Here is a 20,373-nt window from a genome sequence, read left to right as displayed (position 1 = left end):
GAATCACACAAAATACATCCAGATGCATGTACCTAGTGTAATTCACATGTATCTGGGATACATAAATCAATCTCGCTCGCCTTCCTCCTATTTTTGCTCGCCTTCCTCCTATTTTTGCTCGCCTCTCTCTTTATTTCAGCATATATGGTAGCAAGAAACATATATCTAAATATATCTGACTTGAAATATGGTATGAAATTATTATTAATAATATAAAATATAATTATTTCAAACAGTAGAGAATTAATAAATATGATACGAATATTTGTGTAATTAGGTCTCCTTGGAAAAATAGTGTAATTCCATTATAGCAGCCCACTATTCAAGATGGAAAAGGCAAGCCCAGAAGCCCAAACTATATTACCATTTTTCTTCTCCAAATCTCAAATCGACAAACCCTAGATTTGTTCAACGAAGAAAGAAGGATCGAAGCAAATCAGAATTCGCAGTGAAGGAAGATGGGGAAGCAACCGGTGAAGCTGAAGGCTGTTGTATACGCTTTATCTCCATTTCAACAGAAAGTAATGCCTGGTCTATGGAAGGATCTTCCTGGTAAGATCCATCACAAAGTGTCTGAAAATTGGATCAGCGCCACTCTCTTGCTTGGTCCACTCGTCGGAACCTACTCGTAAGTACTTACTTATTGTGTTTTCTTTTGCTTATTAGTTTTGTATAATTCAATTGTTTTTTTCTTTTGGGCTAGGACCTGAATAGAGAGAAATGGACATACAGGATTTGTGTAACCGATTTAAAATGTTTTATATTGAGGCATAGCTAATTGATTAGGGCAAAATGAACATAGAGGATTAATGGGTACAAGGCATTGGTGACCTGAGTCGAGAAATGGATATAGAGAATTTGTATAACCGATTGGAGCTAATTAAGTATTGAGGTGCAGTTAATTGACTGTTTTTTTTTTCTCGATATCTGACCTGATTTAGAGGGAAATAGATATAAGGGATTTAAGGGTACGGAGCTTTTGTGCAATGGGCAAAGGTAGGAGGCATTTATCTATCAAATTTGGAAGCTGAAACAGTGGATTTCTCAGTATTTAAAAAAAAGGATATTGAGGGATGTGTATAGCTTACTGTAACTAATTTAGTATTGAGGTGTGGTTGAGTGATAGTCTTGATATGTGACTGTTTGAAATAGAGCCTAATGGTTAATATAGGTGATCTATGGCTCCATTGATATGGTTCAATTGGCAAAGGTAGGATGGGCCCTTATCCATTGAGCTTTGAAGCCTAATCATTAGATTCTTCTGGGGCTTATATAGCTGGGCCTATATTGAGGCGTGGTTGATTGATTTTATTATTTTGGGAGTTGGGACTTTGGCCCAAGTAGAGTCTAATGGGGTGAATATACGCGATTTATGATTCCATGGCTTTGGTTATAATTGGCACAGGTAGGGAGGGTGTATCGTCCACTGAGTTTGAAGTTGAAATATCAGATATCTAGGTTGCAAAAATGGTATATAGGATTTATATAGCTGATCGTAAATCGTTTAGTATTGAGAAGTGGTTGATTGATTGTTTTATTTTGGGACTTTGACCTTGATAGAGTGAAATGGATATGGGCGATTTGTGGCTCCAGGACAGCAGTGCTTTGGTTCAATTGGCATAGGTAGGGGACCCCTGAGTTACGAAACTGAAACAACGGATTTACTGTTCAACAAAAAATGAATAAAGGGAGTTATAGCTGACCAAACTAATTTATTATTGAGACATGGTTAATTGATTGTTTTGGTATGGGGCTCATCGTGAATAGAGTAAAATGGCTACAGGAACTTATTGCACAAGGGCTTTGGTTGAATTGGCAAAGGTAGTGGGCCTCTTGCCCACTGAGTTTGAAGCTGAAACAATGGATTTGGATTTGTTCATAATGATCAAATTATATTTGGTCTTGTTTCCACCTTTCTCGGGCATAAAAAATGGATATAGGGGGTTTATATAGCTAACTGTAAGGGGTTGTTTGGTGTAAGGGATAAAAATAAATAGTTCTGGGATAAAATTTTGATATCTTGTTTGGTTGCCAAGTTTGGGATAACTTATCCCACCATTTATACCATAGTGATGGGATAAGTTATCCCAGGATAGCTAATCTCAGGATAATTAATCCTGGGATAACTTGTTCCCAACCAAATGACCCCTAACTATTTTAGTATTAAGGGGTGGTTGATTGATTGTTTTGTTTTGGAATTCTGACATGAATAAGGCTAATGGATCTCGGGGACTTATACAGCCAACCGAACCCAGATTAATTTAGGAGTGAGGTGTAGTTGATTGATTGACTTCTATTTTGGGCTCGATTTCGCAATACCCATGCGTGCACCAGTTTTTGTTTGCTTTTGACTGCGTAGATTGATGTTGTTGATTGTTTGACTGATTACGTATGATATAAAGACGAAGAAATTTTTGCTTTACCTTCATATACAATCCCTGATTGGATTTGTGTCAATGTTACAAGACTTTGATTTGCTTTTTTTACATGTAAAATTTAGACTTGAAGATGCTTATTGATTTCGTGTTCCTAGATATTGCTTTGGCTAGACTGTCTCAAGGAGTGGTTAATTCTAGTCAAACTAATTCTGAGTTTGTTCATTGGCGAGCCAAATATCCACTGAGTTTCGAATCATGAGCTACTTGCCCTCAGGGATTTCTCGGGTATAAAGAAACCGAGAATAATAAAAGGCAATTCTGAGTGAGGAATGGAGCTTAGAAGGAGAACATACTCCTATTCCATTACTCGGGCTTTAGTTGGGTTATAGTACCCAACTAGCAGCTCATAGAGAGAATAGGCATAAGACTACGGTCCTTCCAGAAGAAAAAAACTAGACTCTGATCAAGCTGATAGATGATCCATAAAAAAATTATTCCATTCACATATTCTGAGTTGCATGACACAATTCCAAACTGATAGCAGATGCTAGTATATGGATATAATTTGCTGAATTTAAGATCCATTTTGCTGTAAAATAAACTTACAGACCGGAAAAGGCATTAAGTGGATATATATCTTGATTAGTGATTTTATTTTTTTGGATGTAGTGAGGATAAGTCGAGACTAATTTTTATGTGGAGTTTTCTGTTTGATATTGTTCTGTCTGTGTGATCTTTTGTTCTTTCTAAGAAAAAGCAGTGTTACGTGACCTGTTCGCTGAGAACAGAATATGATGACATGGAGGAGGAAAGCATTTCTAGAGGTGTAATGGATTAGGTCCGTGTCCTTAATTAAATGAGCTGCTTTATTAGAATAATGATAGAACTTTATAAGTGGAACAAACAATTTCACACACTAATGGATAAATGTATTCTGATTACCAAGAATATAGTTGTTTTTTTGATCAAGGATTACCAAGAATGTAGTAAGATCCAAGATGTTTTACCTATTTCGATATTTTCCTGTCCTTTTCTATTGTTTGCAAACATAAAAGAGACAAGTTTACAACTTTGGTCATAACATGCCTTATAAAGTGAAACTCAAGTCTCCCATGTTTGCCTTGTGGATTATATAAATGGTAATGGAAGAAAACGATAAATAATGGCCAAGAAGTTATTAATTTAAAAAAATCTGATCAAGTTCTCATTTGAAGAGATAAGTTACAGAATATATATAATTGGTGGAGTGGTGTCAAATATTCTCAAAGTTCCCAAATAGAAAGAGGGTCTTCTCTCGGCTTGAACTTTCCGTAGGTTTTCTCTTTAGTTTGGATAGTTGGCTGAATAAATTTGTTTCAACCTCATCAGTTACAAGTAGCAATGAATTCTTTTGACAAGTTAAGGTGCTGAAAATGCATATGATAGCGGTCGATATAATCAACACACACGCACACACTCTTTGCTTAGTTGATAACATTGCGTGTGAGATCACTCCCCGCTTTCTTTATGCATGCAGGTATGTGCAGCACTTCCTGGAAAAGGAGAAGTTAGAACACAGATACTAAAGCTGTGTTCTTCATCTGTCTGTTGAAGATCTCTATTTCATTTTGCAGTTTGCAACAGGAAATAAGCTACTATTGTTTGCATTTTTAGAAATTCTCATTTTGGAGATATTACTTGTATGGCCCCTATAAATTACAGTTAATCTCTGTTAGGGTCTTTTGAAAGTTTTGTGCATCCTAAATCTTAATTCAGAAATGGAGTCTGAAAATAATAATTTGTAATACATTTCATTGACTTCTTGTAAGATTCTATTGCACAATGAACTGTTTTTATTCAATTATCATGTTGTTGTTTTTTTGGTTTGGTTAAGAGTTAAAGGGAATGGTCACAAGTTACTTGCCATGCATGCCGGATAAATAATGCTCGTAGAAATGTATCATTTTCTTTGGAATGGACTAATGAAGAATATAGCCAAATGAAGCGACTTGGATGGTGTCTTTTTCTGGGAAACCCGTAACAAACCCATAACTGTTACTACTTTTTGGGTGTGCATTGGATAAATTCACTTTGCGCTATAACTTGTAAATCACATGACTCAAGTTTGATCTGACAAGCTCGACTGAGAGGTATTGGTTGGGGGAATCAATCCTCGGCCTCTCTTATGGGGTACCATGTGTTGTACTAATTCAACCACTCTTATCAATATTCCTAAATTTATGGATATGTACAGCAACATATAAGTTAGTTATCATTCTTGCTTATCTATTATTTAAGTCTCCATATATTCTAAAATATTTTTATAATAATAAGTATAACTTATGGTTTTCATATGGTTTCTGAATTTATTAAGCTTTTTTTTTAAAAAAAAAAATAGGAAAATTTTAAAATGGATTTCCCTTAGATGATTAAACCTTTGTTTTTTGGACCCCATCACATAATTTCTTTTGACGTAATAAATCAACTAACTCTTAAACTTGTTATTAAATTTTATTTAGATAATTGAATTATGATTTATTTCGATTGAACACTTGAACTCATAATAAAAAAATCCTATTATACATTTACGGCTCAAAATCTTCTCAAATTCTCATTACATAGATAATAAATTAATCAAATATGTACGCATTAGCTTTAATAATCTGAAAAACTGTAGTTTCATCTCACCTGAGGCTTTGTATGTACAACTAAGACAAATAACATATTTTATATTATTAACTTATCTATGTAATAGACGCTCTATATAAGCACTTTTTGCAAAATTGGAACAAACTAGAGTTCGAGGATAATGGAACAAGTTGGAGGTTTGACTATTATTACTCTCAATTAGAAAAAAATTGTAGTTCGAGTAATACGTGACATTTAGGAGCCGTTTAGTACACGAGATAAGATGGAATATTCAAGAATCAAGCTTGAAATAAAATTTATATTGCATTTGATTGACGGTATAAATTTATCGTGGAATAAGTTATCATTACAAAAATAAGTAGGGATTACAAAAATCTCATAATGTTAAGAGCTAATTACATCTTATCCGAACTTTTTTACAAATTATAAAAATCTCTTAAATTTGGAGGAATCCGGATACATCCCAAAACTGCCTCGATACATCGCGTCTCTGTTTCGTATACATCCATCAAGGTCTCGACACATCACGTAAAGTGATGTATCCGACTAATACATCGCGTAAAGTAATGTATCCAAAAATAGAAATTTTTATAATTTTTTCAAATGATAATTTTTTTAGAAAATATAATAAAATAAATTATTATTTAATTATAAATTAATCTAAAAATTATAATCTCAATATTTTAATTTGAGGATAATTTAATCCGCGTGCCAAACGAGCAGGTACACTATAATTATTTCCCCAATAGAAAATATCAATTAATCCCATTTGTGTGGGCGCACGAAATCCAAAGCTCTACTGTTTTCCCTCTCAACTTTTCTCTACCTTTCAAATTTCAAAAAAAAAAACTCTCAAATTTCGTCTTCTCTTTCTCTTCTATCTGCATTTTCACTTCAGGTTTGATTATTTCTGCTCTCTTAATTATTTTTTTTTCATTTTGGATCTGGCGATTTTATTCTCTATTTCTATTTTCTGTTTTATGTACTATTTTTCTGTTGTTGTTCTTTAATAGCCATTTTTCTTTTCTGAGTTTATCACTGTACTGTTAATCATTTTATGACGTAATTATTGGTAAATCTCTTGATAAGTAATCTGATGAAATTAAGTAATTTTACATTGCTACTCCCTTCTGGTTTTGATTTGATAAGAAATTTAAGAAAATTTTGAATATCGTGGTTTTAAATTTAAAATATGTAAAATATATCAAATTGTCGTTTAATTTTGTAGTCTTAAACATGCCAGGTGGAAAGTAAGACAGACAAATAGAAACGGAGGGAGTATTATTTTTTTCCTTTGAGCTGGTGTTACATTGTTGGTCTTTCAAAGTTGAAGACAAAACTTTGATTGATACTTTTATGCAGTGAATGTTGATTGATGATTGGCATAAGCTTAGGTTGAACTTTGGCTGTGATTTTGGTAAAGCATAGTCGGTCCTAACCTCGGATAAAGAATGAGGGTTGTGGTAGATTGATGTCTAATATAATACTAGTAGTCAATTATGATGCATTCAAACCCGCGTTCTAAAGAACTTCAGTGTTAGAAGACTATTATTCGTCTTGAAAGAAACTTTTTGAGTAATGGAATTAAACATATTCAAATGGAATATTATTCATATAGCCGACTCCAATTAGTTTGTACCTGAGGATTTAGTTGTTGTTATAGTAGTGTTAGATGCTTTAATTTTCGTTATTTATGGAGGGATGTGGATTTTATGCTAAACTAGAGCTCGAGATTACTCAATTTGTGGGAAATTATATAGTATCACATTGTTAAGCCATTAGCTTAGAGATGTGTTGGTAGTTAAAGGGTGTTATCAATGTAGAATATTCTTGAAGAAAAGTTTGAATGTATTCTTGAGGTGTCACTGATAAAAAAAAATGACAGATATTTGACCTTCTTGTATTTGTATCAAAAACAATCTTTGTATCTCTACGAGGTAGGGGTAAAGTCTGCGTACACTCGACCCTCCCTAAACCCTAATTGCTGAGTCATTAGATTAGAAATGTGTTGGCAGTTCAAGGGTGTTATCAATGTAAAATTGTCACGACCCAAAATGGGCCATGAGTGACACCCACACTTAACCTCCTACGTGGGAGAATCAACGATACAAACCCCAACTAATAAATATGACAATAACGCGGAAGCTCAATTAAATACATTCTCCCAAAACTTGAAAGTCATCACCTCAAGGACATCTAATTCTAAAATACAGGGTCTGAAAATATCATACACCAAAATAAATAAATAACATAATGTGTTCGAAAACTAAGGACATCATGCCATGTCCGAGAAAATTCAACACGAGCTAGAATGAATAGCTTACCCTGAAACCTGATGTGCCGGACACTGGCTAGATCTGAGGTCGAGTCGAAGTCGATGGAACACTCGCTGCACTCCACAAAATAAAACAAAGAAAAATACAAGTAAGGGTCAGTACAGGACAACATGTATTGAGTAGGTATCATTGACCCACTCAAAATAGAAACCACAAGACCTGGATTCCATACTGAGGGTACACCTTGAACCCTTTGAATTCAATCACCCGGCTCTATGCCAGGTCTAGGAAAGCTTGTGTGGGGACAGAGAAGAATCCCCATTCTATGCGGAAGTCAAAAGGACCCAGGCAGAGCATTTCCAGGGCTTTTTAAAACTAAAGCACCAAGCCCAATTGGAAATGCACCATCGCCGAGAGTTAGTTGAGTTATGGAAATCCCTTGAGAGAAGGAAGACTTTTCTAAGCGAAGAAAACGCCTCTCTAAGAGAAAAACTTTTTGTATAAAGTAATAGCGGGAAATCAACCATAGCACTTAACAGATGACAACCAATGAACAATTACATAACCAGTCAATAATATCAAGATCACACATAAGGACTCAGGCCTCCACATCACGCTCTTTTGAGAAATGAATTATTGGAGATTGGATAACATTAAGTCATTTTAATTTGTTTTCTTTAATATTACCGTATCGGAACGTGACACCTGACCCAACATACCGTGCCGAAATGTGACACCCGATTCAAATATACCGTGTCGGAATGTGACACCCGATCCAAATATACTGTGCCGGAATGTGACATCCGATCCAAATATCCCGTGTCGGAACGTGACACCCGATCCAAATATAATTAATTTATCATTGTTTATTATTACATCCCACTTCATTAACAACATTTCATCAAGTCTTCTTTATTCAAGACACCATTTTGGATAGGGCAAGTTCAAGATTATGGATTTCATGATCTCGAAATTTCAAACCAATCACAACAACATATCAACCATCCAAACCACAACAATTAAATGCATAGTAAACTTCACACATTACTCAATGACTATCAATCGCTATTAAGAGTCTATCTATGATATAGAATAAAATCATAACCTACCTCAACCGAAGAACCGAAGTAAAGCAAGCTAATCCACCAATGTCCTTCCTTTCTTCAATGCCTCAGACCGTTTCCAATCTATCAAATATATAATATTTATAAGTAAACTAGTCCGTAGACACCAATATTATTTATATGTTTAACCTAGACCTAACAACTCACCCAATTCTATAATCAATTTCTTAAAATCTCAAGTCTAAGATTAAGTCTTAATTCCTCCAAATAACATAAATTTAATGATATTCATATAATACAATGCATCTATTATTTAATTACCTACCTCAATATATTAAAATTTGAATTAAATAAGAAGTAAAGATGCAGGCGAACAAACTGGATAACCATTCACAAACTAATTTCCCTATATGTGCATATCATATTGCCTAAGCATTATCTTAGGCCACCCAATTTATTAACAAATTATTGGTTTATCATAGATCAATCATTGGTCATCATTACTTCATAGTGACCTCTGGTCAATAATAACAATATATTGCCCACAATTTCAAAGGCAACTTTACGTCCCTTGACTAAAAGTCAATTCGCATGCCAACATAAAATACTACTTTAACTTAGAACTACTAAAACCACTACAGATTGGAGAGTTGCAAAAATATATATATATGATCTTTATCTGAAAGGGTTCTGCTGCTTCGTGTTGACGCCGCAGGTGAGGTTTTTCTCACTTCGTTCTTTTCTCTTTTCTTTTCTAATCTTTATGTAATACAATTCATAAACCTTATCCTTTTATTTTAATAATTGGTATAGAGTATTAAATAAATTATCAACTTAGCTCACTAATTAAATTAGTTATTTAAATTTACCCCTCAATTAAATAACCATGGTTATTGAATAGTCTAAAATACCCATTAAAAATTTCCGAGGTGAGTCTTTTATGAAATAAAAAGCCCTAGTACTCAAAATGACCTAATGGGTTGTTACAAGAATATTCTTGGAGAAAAGTTTGAATGTATTATTGAGGTGTCACTGATAAAAAATTGACAGATATTTGACCTTCCTATATTTGTATCGGAAACAACCTCTTTATCTCTACGAGGTAGGGTAAGGTCTGCGTACACTTGACTCTCCCAAACCCACTTGCTGAGCCATTAGCTTAGAAATGTGCTGGCCGTTCAAGGGTGTTATCAATGTAGAATATTCTTGGAGAAAAGTTTGAAGGTATTCTTGAGGTGTCACTGATAAACAAATGACAGATTTGACCTTCCTGTATTTGTATCGGAAACAGTCTTTTTATCTCTATGAGGTAGGGGTAAGGTCTGTGTATACTTGACCCTCCCAAATCCACTTGCGAGATTACACTGGGTATGTTGTTGTATTTGTAAATAGTAGAAGTTTTAAACAGTTAGAGTAATTTATCTTCTAACTGGCGACAGTAATTTCAGTGTTCCATGATTGGTTATCTTTATGCAATTAGCAAGTGACCTACTTCATATGATTTGCAGGTGAAAGAACATTTGGTCTTTGCTTCACATTTGAGCTTTGAAGTGCATTACAATAAACACCCTTTTATTTTTCAGATAAGGAAGTATTTTGAATATTGCAGTCAATGGCAAATGACAAAAGCACCAACAGTTACGAGGAGGCCCGTAGGAAAAGGGTTCTGGACAATAAGAAACGATTTGAGGTAGTAACTTCATTAAGGAACAATATCTTTTACTTCTTTTGCTGGTACTATTAGACTCTTCAGAAATGTTGTTGCACCCATATTGGATCTTCCAAAAATGCACTATTTTTGGAAGATCCAACACACACCAATCTACATTTTTGAAGAGTCTGAACAACATAGGTTTTGGATGCTTCTTTGAAAGGGAAATTAAGCAACTGAAGGCTTGCATGTGGACGATCTACTAGTACTAATACATACCAGAGGACAAAATTAGACTGTCCAAACCAGATTTTGTTGAAGAACCATAAGAATTCATGATCTTGTAATATTAGGTGGTGTTTGCATTTGGTACTTTTTAAGTTTTTGAAAACAATTATGGAGGAAAGTTGTATATGTGGATTAACTTATGAAAATCTTTTGGAGAGAAGTGGTATGTATGAATAAAATCTACCTCTTGTTTATTCTTTAAAAAAGTTATATATAAACCATCCAGGCCTCTTATTTTGTAGTAAAAGAAATATGTTGCAGAGTTCACAATGAAGCAATAACCTTCCAATAACATTTTGTAGTACTTATAAGATTGCCTTCTCCATCTCTTATTATGTTGCCTTCTTTTTTTGAAGGATCTGGGGATTTTGAATATATCTAAAAACCTTTCTGATCTTACAAAATCCGAGAAGAAGTCCGACTATAAAACCGAGGTGACATGTTATAATTATTTCCTTCCTATTAAGAAATACTGCTGCTCTTATGTAAGCATGCATTAGCTGATATTGTTTTCTTATCATGCATAGCTACGGCGAGTTAGACAAAAAGCAAATGATGTTTACATGTCAGAGCCAAGAAGGTCTGCACGAGCTAGGAATCCTGTTCCAACTTACCGTGATGAAGTAAGACCTCATTCTTTTCTTTCAGTACATACTGGATACCACATCATGAGTGACATGCTTCAGAATATAGATAGTTATGAAGAAATCTAATTGAAAACCTCGGATGTCTCATAGTGTAGTTTGTTGTAGCTAGAGATCAAATTATATAACTCTTCTTGTTTTTCTTCAATCGAATCAACTAGGCGGGGTGCCTAGGGCTAATTTTTTTATAAATAACTGAAAGAGATCCGCAAAGAGAAGAGTACAAGCAAAGGGGGCTAGGCCTTACCTTACTAATCCTAATGAGTTAACGAACCAATACTAATTAACAGGCATGAAGAATATAAGAGCTAGAGAAAACTAGGTATTCTATGATCATCATAGAGTTTATAATACACTCTACGATGGAAACAACTCTTCATACATAGTCTTGATAAAAAATTTGGTGAAATCTCTTGGTATGTCCACATTTTTTACAATGGGGTCTGTCAGGGTCTCCGATTCATGGAAATGAACTGCTCAAGTTCCTAGTGAAATATTTCATCTCAAACATTTGTTTGCTAAGTTTCTTCCTCTGGTTATCAGTTGTTTATTTCTTCGTTTTGTTGCTAATCAATCATAACCTCAGATTAATTTAGAGCTTCCATCTTTGCGGAAGAGATCAAAATTCAGCTCTTCATGGGCAAGGTGAGATGGTTTAAATTGAATTTTGTTACCATTTTCTTCTGCCCCAACTTTGGAATAATTCATTGGACTGGCAGTTATCTAGCAAGACCATTGGAAGAAGTGAAAGTTGCTTCATATGAAGAGAAGGTACAAGCTTTAAAGTTTGCAGAAAAGCTCCACAGTAATCTGCAATCGGGAAATCCCTTTTTTATCAAGACTATGGTTCGATCTCATGTCTACAGTTGTTTCTGGTTGGTAAGTTGCCATAGACTTCAGCTACAAGAGCTAAGGGACCAACGAAAGAAACAAAAAAAGAAGACATAACACACAAACATGCACTCAAACTTGGCCTCTACTAGCAAGTAAATACTCTTAATTTTGAGTATGGACATCTAGACACCTCAACTTGTCTCCACTATGTTAGTTGAACGCTCCAACTTACAAAATGATCATCTAGACACCTCCAAAATTTATGTGTCACGTCAGCATCTGGTGTCCACGAGACACAATGCAGATGAGTTGGAGGTTTTAGTTGCCAGTTGAGACCAAATTGAGGCGTCTAGATGTGTAGTTTCAAAGTTGGAATGCTTACCTGTTAGCTGAGCCCAAATTTGAGTTCCTGTTTATATATTATGCCAACAAAAGAAACTTTTTTTATGCTAGACTCATTATGGCTTATCCTGCTATGATATCAGGGACTTCCTACTAGATTTTGTCAAGATCATCTTCCCAAATCTACTGTAAATGTTCTGCTAGTGGATGAGGAAGGTTTAGAGTATGAAGCTCTCTTTATCGGCAAAAGAACTGGACTAAGTGGAGGATGGAGAGCATTTGCACTTGATCATAAGCTGGATGATGGGGATGCTCTAGTATTTGAATTGGTTGAGCCCACAAAATTCAAGGTCAGATTTTATATATGAAACCGTCTTATCCGTTGAATAAGTGGACTTAGAATATAGTCTCATGAAAGATTTCAATTTCAACGCATTGTCAACTTATCTTGTTCGTCCTAGTTATTGAGATTTACATGGAAGTTTAATGCAAAAACATGTTGGCAAACAGCTTCAGTTCTTTGTTTGCCAGTTTAGACTACCTGTTCCCTTATTAGTTCTTCTTTTTGTTAACTGAAATTGATCTTTCAAACCATTTTAAATCGATGACACATTTTCAGTCCTTTAATATCAAATGATCAATTTGATAAGGTAGAGTTGTTCCATATAACGATGTTTAATGCTATAATAATGGTGGTATTCTTCTAAGTGATTTGAGGTACCTATTGAGCCTAGTGTTATGACCCGCCACTTGATCTTGAAGAAGGTGGAAGAACCTAGAGTCTTGGAGAGGTTAATGGAAGACTCTAGATTCTTGTAGAAGCTTGTAGAGAAATCTTGAAAGACTTGAAATTCTCTAGAATGTGTAGAGAGTTCTAGAGTAGGGACTTTTTTTGTAAATATGGAGGGACTTGTATAGTAAATTTTATTTACACGTAGGCCCCTTAGGAGTAATATAAATAGAGGGGGCATTCATTTGTAGCAAACCATCAAGCAATCAAGCATTCTTCCAAAGCAATGCAAAGCCTTCTTCATAAAAGTTCTCTTCTCTTCTTATAATCTAGCGTTCCCTTAGCGATCTAGCCTTAAAGGTTTACTTGAGCTTGCAAGGTCGTGAAAGATTCGTGAGTAAGTTGTCAAGTGCCGCACGGAGGTCTTAGTTTGAAGTCTAAGTCCGTGACACTAGGGTCTATTGGAAACAGTTAATCTCTCTACGAGGTAGGGGTAAGGTCTACGTACACTTTACCCTCCCTAGAGGCCTCTTCTTGTTAATTCAGGTGTTCTTATTAGTTTTCTATTGTTCATAGGTCTACATTGTTCGAGCATCCCAATGTTCAAGTGGAGTGGATACATCTGGTGCAGAAAAAGAAGAGAGTGAAGCTGAAGAAACATCAAAGAGTAAAACAAGGAAAAGAAAGAAAAGTAGCAACAAATCAGAAGTTCCAACAATAGCTAAAGAAGATGACTCTGTAGTGGTGGCTTCAGCCACGAGACGCAGTACTAGAAGAAAGTAAAGAAGCATCATTCTGTAGGCATGTTAAAAATTAAGCCTTTGTTATCGGTAAGCATATCAAAGTTCACTGAAGATTTTGCAAGACGCGTTAAAATATTTGGCAGTAAATCTCATTTGCCAATAGCTAATTAGGTAAAGCTTCCCTTGGGAACTCTTGACAGTTAAAAGAAATGCAACTGCAGCTTTGTGAAATCTTAGTGCCTTGCTTTTGCAGCTCCTTCAGCATACATGAGTTTGGCTAGTTGTAGAATGAGTCACTACTGCCTCATTACTTATATTGATTGATTGATCAATGAAGTACTGTTTGGGTCGATTTGCACATATCACAATTATTTCACCAATTATTTTACACCGGCATCCCCCTATCATTTCACCCGTATTTGTTATTTTACAGCGGCATCGGTATTGGGTGAATCTGTCCCACTTGCATTTTTTTGTCTCTACGAGAAATTTAAACCTTGGTCTAGTAAAACAAGATGGTAGGTTCATTATACAAACTCTTATTAAATGTTCCTTTTTCGAAATGTTTAACAAGTACGACTCAAACTGCCAAGCAAAGACACTACATAAGAAACTCAATTATACACAGTATTGCTTCTCCTTGTGATCATTGAAAAACCAACAGAAATGAACAACTTCCACAAACAGTCTGGAAAACTTCATTATTGATTCATCAAAACAAATAATGGAGAAATTGAGATGCAGCTCGCACAAGTAAGAAACAAAGTTAAAACGCCTAAGGACAGAAAATGTAAAATAAAACTCATCATCGAAATAAATGCCAATCATTATCTTTTGCAAGGGTAAATATTCAGAGCAGTAAAAACTTAATGGTTCAGAACTAGATAGATTATCACGACACAATCTCATTCAGCGGAAGTAGAAAACTACAGCTTCAGATTGGAAATTCTACAACTTCAACTCGCTGCTTCTAGAAAAGCTCTTCCAGGTTGACGTGCAGCAAGTCGTCCATGGCAGCCAAGGAGCTGCAAAAGTATAAGAAAGGCACTAAGATTTCACATAATACCACAGGCAACAAGATCTGAAAAAAACAGTCTATCAATGCCAGCTTGTAATAAATAGATTATGAATGAAACAAACCTTGGCATTGACACCGTCTGGGACAATACGATTCTCTGATTTGTATTTCAGATAATCAGTACGGCTGAACTTAGTGAACCCCCTGCAATCAAAGAAAGCACATTAGGTGTGATACAAGCACAACTTCTATTGAGCGGAAAACCTTCGAAAACCAAATGCTTAACCATCTAGGTCCTAAAACAAAGTAAAATATATTTGTCAACACTTCTGACTCCTTAGCACTCAAAGATGCAGTGGTACAAGCCTATAGAACAAATCCTGGTCTAGTAAGGCTGCAAATAAAAACAACAAGCATATTAAACGTTAAAGAGGTAGAGCAAGCTAGATTGAAAGTCACTTTACAAGTTTTGGAGGAAAGGAGATCCCCCAGATATTACCTCCCCTTAACAATGTTAAAAAAGAGACCAAATTATGGTCCAGGACACACAAAAAACGGACATTAAAACACCGGGAGTTTTGTGTGATCTGCTAGTATGAGAATGTACATAAACTAACCCAATGACAAAATATCAAAATCATAGATGTTAACCCTGCAAAACTGTATAGTTGTCACAATAAACGAATAAGCACATTGACAAGCCAATGCTTCATAACCCAACATTTAAGTATGGGAAAATTTTAAGTCATCAAAACCAGTGCAGAGACAAAAAAACTAAAGGTGATTCTTGAGATAAAAGTCATACCACTTTCTGCTGACAATGATCTTTTGGCGGCCAGGAAACTTAAACTTAGCACGGCGAAGAGCCTCTTGAGCATGGTTAGCATTACCATCTTTGCAGCGAACAGAGAGAAGAACTTGACCAATAGCAACACGGGCACAGACTCCCTGTGGCTTACCGAAAGCACCCCTCATACCAGTTTGGAGCCTATCAGCCCCAGCACACGACAACATCTTGTTAATTCGCAAAACATGGAAGGGATGGACCCTAACCCTGAGGTGGAAAGCATCCTTTCCAGCAGACTTGGTCATGTACTTGTTGCAAGCAATACGAGCAGCTTCAAGTGCCTCACTTGAAACATTCTCCTTCTCCCAACTGACCAAGTGCACACAGAAAGGAAATTCATCAACTCCCTTTTTCTTCATACCCACATCATAGATCCTGATCTTTGGATCTGGAACACCACGGCAAAACCGTGATTTTGGATAAGGTTTGTTCTTAATCTGCCGGTAACACCTTGCAGGTCCTGAGAAAGAATTTCAACCCAATTACACAAAAGCCTTCTTGATGTCAATGACTGACACAAATACAAGTACTGATTGAGAGTCAATTGATTGCTGTATAAAGCTATAGATAAGACCAGATAAGGAGTTGATACTAGCTATATCAATAATGCCCTTGCATCTATCTCCAAATAAATGAATACCTTGTCATCAATACTAAGGAATGTAAGTTACTCACAAAGAATAACAAAGTGGTGGTCAGCGCTTGGAATACTTAAAGAGGTTCTGTTCATACACCAAAAATTAAAGCATCTGAAGATACATTTTTTAACCGCTTACAATCATCAAAAAATTCTCACAAAAGATAAGAAATAAAATATCTTTAACCTGAAAAACAATATGACAACTCGTTCTCCTTCAAGCTTATCCTCCACAAGGATACACTTCATTTGTTTCCTTCATATAGCCTCTTCATAGTTTCTTGGTGGGAGATAAGGGTTTGTTTTGCAAACAACAATAATTAAAAATGAGCAAGCTTTCTAACTTTAACCTACAAATTTTATCACTTCTAGGATTTGAAGCTTATGGGGATTCTAGTCTTTCTAAGTTACTAGGTTCCAAGTTATTAATTTGTACATATTAAATGACTATTTTAAGACAAATAAAGGGTTTGGACCAAGTTTCTGGGTTAGACCAAAACCATAACCGAAGCTCTAGCTATGTCTATGCCGTAGATTGAGTGATTGGTGACAAAGACACTAGTTGCACACCATCATAAAACTGCGGTTAGCTTTATGCTTGATAAGTGTAGCATCATCAACTTAATTACACCTATTCTTCCTATCAGACAAACAACAAGTTGATCCCAACTATATCTGGTCAAGTGGATGTTGCAGTCTGAATCCGATTTTGCTACATTTGCAGAATTTAAAATCGTACTGTAATAACTTGTCTTACGAATGAATTAAGGCTCTCTAACACTATAGGTTCTCTGCATTTTACTACAAACCAATGCACAAAAAGCAAAATAGAGATAAATCAAATGAACTCCTCAATCTAGTAGCATCTAGAAACACATGTAACATATATCATTTCAGCAATATTCAAAACAATAACACCAAAACTATGAGTCACTCGTCTTACAAACAAATTAGGACTCTCCAACACTACATGCTCTCTGCATTTGCGACGGGCCAATGCACAAAAAACAATGCCCTTTCTAACACTCGACATAGGCTGCTAAACAGAGATAAAAAATAATGAAATCCTCAACGGAGAACCATCTATGAACACATCTTTTGTATCAATTCAGCAATATACAAACAATTTTACAAAAGCTATGAACATACAGATAGATTCGACTTGTTTTTTTTTTCTCGCAAATCGGAACAATTATAGCTGTAACGGTAGATGAAGATGAGAATTCATGTAAGAAAAAAGAGAAATTCGGAGAAAAAGCTTACTTCTCCCCATGGCTAATTCTCTGCAATTGCTGTGTGGCCGGAGAAACTAGATAACAATGAAAAACCCTAGCTTAAAGTTACTAACAGATGAATGCATTCATTGGGCCTTATGGGCTGACGTCTAGAAACTACAAATTTTCCGGACTAGCCACTTTTGAGAAAGGTTTGCATACTCGGCAAAATTCGAGTCCGGAGACAATAAAGGGTACGCAGAGCTTATTAATATCTCGGGAGGCAGAGAGACTATTTATTCACTTTTTTTTTGCAAGTTGTCTCATGGAAAAAGATTCAGACGTAAGCCATTGAAGTTTGAAATTTGCATCCGACTTTAGATATTTTTTCTCTAAAAGCTAAACATCAGACATTTTTACTTGAAGTTTGATATAACTTGTCAAGGTCAACTTAAATATTTTTTGAGAAACAAGATTATGAGGGAAATAAACTAAATGAAATTTGTTGACATGCGAATGCATTCAATTGGTTTTACGTGTTTATGTCTGGGTTTGAGTCAAGTAAAAGTAAGAACTTTTTAGATAGTTACTCTAAGGTTCAATTGGCCGAAATAAAGTTATAGATTCGCAAATTAATCGATATCAAATTCATAAAAAGAATTATTTTTGAATAATTATTTGTGTTTGAAAAATCGGTAAAAATAAGTTACTTTTGATGTTGAAATATCATGATCTTGTCATAAATTTCAAGCTTTAAAAAGTAAAATCATAGTAAGATATTGTCATGGATTTCTAACCTTAAAAATTTTAAATCTATAATAAGCTTTGAGAGTTTCCAATTTTAGACTTCGAATTAGAAGTTCTCAAATTTTAATTTCACAAAATCTGAAGGTGGAATTATCAACAGTTAACCTTGATTTTAGATTTGAATATCTCAAGTTGGAACTATATTCAAACTTTAAGCTTTGTATGTTTCAACTTCAAATCTTGTCGGGCTAAAACTTGGAGTTTCAAACTTGAAATCTTCAATCTCAATCGTACATTTAAATTTAATCATGAAGCAGCTAGATCTTGATTAGGTTTTTAAAAAAACTTGATTTTTTTTTCACTATTTTAAATATGACCACAAATATGATTATTTGTGCATTTTCCTCTTTTGGGGTAATTTTCCATTTTAGTAAGGGCATCTCCAACCGTAACACCAATTTTTACACCAAATTTGGTGCTGTTGACATCCAATTTTGACCCTCCACAAACATATATTGGTTATCGAGCCTTTTTAATTTTAAAATAATTTACTTGTAAAAATCCAAAATATTTTAAAGCAATTTATACTGTTTTTTACGATTATTCAAAAATCGTCTCAAAAACATTTATTTTGAACTAAAAATTAAGTTACTTTAATTAATAGATTTATATTTTTAGTTAATTAATTTAAATTTAAGTTAATTATTTTACTTTGTCAAAATTAAGAAGCTCGTTAATTAATCGATATTAATTTGCCTTATTAAAGTTTTATCCGAATTCACTAATTGAATCAATTTGTCTATCTCTTAAACTTAATTGGCTACATTTGCAATCCGGTTGGCCAAATTCTAAAATTCAATTTAAAAAATAATTTTGTTCGAGTGTTTTTCTTTTACTTAGACATTTCAACAAATAGAATTTTCTTCCAAATCATCTTAAAGTTTTTAAGTTGATGTTTTTTTCAAATCAATTGAGTTTAAAGTGTCTTTCTCTAAAATAATTTTTCTAAATAGCTCAAGTGATTTTTCTCATTTAATCAAAGTCTTAATCGTTTGTAATTTAGTTAAAATAAATTAGATCTACTACTTCTCTTTAAACATATTTAAAATTCCTTTACTTAGTCATTTAATAGAGTATGTTTTCTTCATAAATTATCTCAAGTATTTCAAATTTACTTATTGCTCAAATAAATATATTTATCTTTATTATTTACAAGTAATTTTTTATAAGTTAGTTAAATAATTTTCAAATCATCGGATAACCGAATGTTAGCGGCCATTTTGAGTGTTAATACCTTTTCAAAGTCGAAGTTTGAACCATTACCCATTTGTATGAATATGTTGCTTTATTTGGAGACATTCTAACCTATTCTTTTTTCCAAAAAAAAAAATTCTAAATCCCCCAAAGCATAAATATCAAGCCATCATCGAAAGTGCGACCAAATGCTCCTAGAATCTTTAATTTTCCTACAAAATTCGAACTTCACTTTCAAGTCCTAAATCATACTCTCTCTTCTCAAAAAGATTTACTGGACATCTCAAGTCAAAAAGAGATTTAAGCTGGTTGAACTACATATGACCTGAATTCTCATTTGTGAGATACGTAGGCAGTCTTTCAAGGCCCGATCCCTATCTTTCAAAGCTTGCTTTTCCCTTAATATTTTACAAAGAAATACCAATTTCACACCAACAGATGTCAAAATACATCCGTGAAAATACAAGAAAACCTCGCATCAACACATATCAACCTTCATGATTCATAAATCTCAAGCCGAATAGACAAAATCTTGTTTGTTTAGTCATTTTTCTATATCCATGGGCTAGTTTATCTTCTAATAAAGCAACTCTTGTGTGTTTGTTGCTTTGTGTGTAATATCTTGTATTATTTATCGTCTACAGAAACTAACATGTTTACCTTTTGATTTGTTTTTCTTTGTAGATAAATCAAAACAGATCTGTGTTGATAAACTGGAAGAACATCCATACTTTATGAGATCCAAAACTTCTACAGATTCCTTCTATGGCCGAAATTTGTCGAAAGGAAAAAGAAAAATGATTGGCAATAATGATAACACTAGTTTGACTGAGATTGTTATGACGGACCTTGTCATAGTTGAACATAATGAACTAATTTCACAATTGGTGCAATAAATCATCGAAATGAGAGTTGAAATACAGAAAAATTGAGATTTGTCAAATTTGGCTATCGCTACCAACACTACAGTTCCAGGCGAAGAAGGCCTCCACTATATTTTCATCCTCAAAATCCTTCAAAAAATATCCTAAATAACCCTCATGTAGTTCTGACTCAGAAATCACCAACCATCAACTTA

The 20,373-nt window shown here is 34.4% G+C and overlaps 3 protein-coding genes across 7 annotated transcripts; 2 read left to right on the top strand and 1 right to left on the bottom strand.

Moving 5' to 3' along the window:
• The first annotated feature begins 340 nt into the window (after nucleotides 1-340).
• On the top strand, nucleotides 341-4,218 carry LOC129900621 (cytochrome b-c1 complex subunit 8). Its single transcript, XM_055975633.1, has 2 exons — nucleotides 341-628; nucleotides 3,895-4,218. The coding sequence occupies exons 1-2, from the start codon at nucleotides 459-461 to the stop codon at nucleotides 3,941-3,943; spliced, it is 219 nt and encodes a 72-aa protein (XP_055831608.1). The 5' UTR covers nucleotides 341-458; the 3' UTR covers nucleotides 3,944-4,218.
• Nucleotides 4,219-5,787: 1,569 nt separating this feature from the next.
• Nucleotides 5,788-13,966, top strand: LOC129898700 (putative B3 domain-containing protein At5g58280). Of its 5 annotated transcripts, none has more exons than XM_055973338.1 (8): nucleotides 5,788-5,904; nucleotides 9,930-10,036; nucleotides 10,642-10,719; nucleotides 10,813-10,908; nucleotides 11,516-11,574; nucleotides 11,649-11,808; nucleotides 12,249-12,455; nucleotides 13,412-13,966. In XM_055973338.1, the coding sequence occupies exons 2-8, from the start codon at nucleotides 9,959-9,961 to the stop codon at nucleotides 13,616-13,618; spliced, it is 885 nt and encodes a 294-aa protein (XP_055829313.1). In that variant the 5' UTR covers nucleotides 5,788-5,904; nucleotides 9,930-9,958; the 3' UTR covers nucleotides 13,619-13,966. The 5 variants fall into 5 exon arrangements, with proteins under 5 accessions (XP_055829313.1, XP_055829311.1, XP_055829314.1 ...); XM_055973336.1 differs by having other exon boundaries at nucleotides 9,855-10,036; nucleotides 13,412-13,930; XM_055973339.1 differs by lacking the exon at nucleotides 5,788-5,904 and adding an exon at nucleotides 8,768-9,061.
• A 403-nt stretch (nucleotides 13,967-14,369) lies between these two features.
• Nucleotides 14,370-17,460, bottom strand: LOC129898701 (60S ribosomal protein L10-like). The gene is made up of 4 exons (XM_055973342.1): nucleotides 17,344-17,460; nucleotides 15,402-15,903; nucleotides 14,719-14,800; nucleotides 14,370-14,603 (listed from the first exon to the last, which is right to left on the bottom strand). Exons 1-4 carry the CDS (start codon nucleotides 17,351-17,353, stop codon nucleotides 14,535-14,537), a joined length of 663 nt encoding a protein of 220 aa, XP_055829317.1. The 5' UTR covers nucleotides 17,354-17,460; the 3' UTR covers nucleotides 14,370-14,534.
• Between the last annotated feature and the right edge of the window lie 2,913 nt (nucleotides 17,461-20,373).

This window comes from Solanum dulcamara, chromosome 8 (assembly GCF_947179165.1).
Source record: "Solanum dulcamara chromosome 8, daSolDulc1.2, whole genome shotgun sequence".
Lineage (NCBI taxonomy): Eukaryota > Viridiplantae > Streptophyta > Magnoliopsida > Solanales > Solanaceae > Solanum > Solanum dulcamara.
Note: the sequence above shows the minus strand (reverse complement) of the source record. Positions and strands in the feature narration are given on the sequence as shown.

Excerpts from the sequence above, each read along its gene's own strand:
- LOC129900621 (XM_055975633.1), top strand. The coding sequence starts at position 459 with ATGGGGAAGCAACCGGTGAAGCTGAAGGCTGTTGTATACGCTTTATCT. Across the intron at positions 629-3,894 it reads CCACTCGTCGGAACCTACTC|GTATGTGCAGCACTTCCTGG; the intron begins GTAAGTACTTAC and ends TTATGCATGCAG.
- LOC129898700 (XM_055973338.1), top strand. The coding sequence starts at position 9,959 with ATGGCAAATGACAAAAGCACCAACAGTTACGAGGAGGCCCGTAGGAAA. Across the intron at positions 10,720-10,812 it reads AGTCCGACTATAAAACCGAG|CTACGGCGAGTTAGACAAAA; the intron begins GTGACATGTTAT and ends TATCATGCATAG. Across the intron at positions 10,909-11,515 it reads TTCCAACTTACCGTGATGAA|ATTAATTTAGAGCTTCCATC; the intron begins GTAAGACCTCAT and ends TCATAACCTCAG.
- LOC129898701 (XM_055973342.1), bottom strand. Across the intron at positions 14,801-15,401 it reads ATCATTGTCAGCAGAAAGTG|GGGGTTCACTAAGTTCAGCC; the intron begins GTATGACTTTTA and ends CTTTGATTGCAG. Across the intron at positions 14,604-14,718 it reads CAGACGGTGTCAATGCCAAG|CTCCTTGGCTGCCATGGACG; the intron begins GTTTGTTTCATT and ends ATACTTTTGCAG.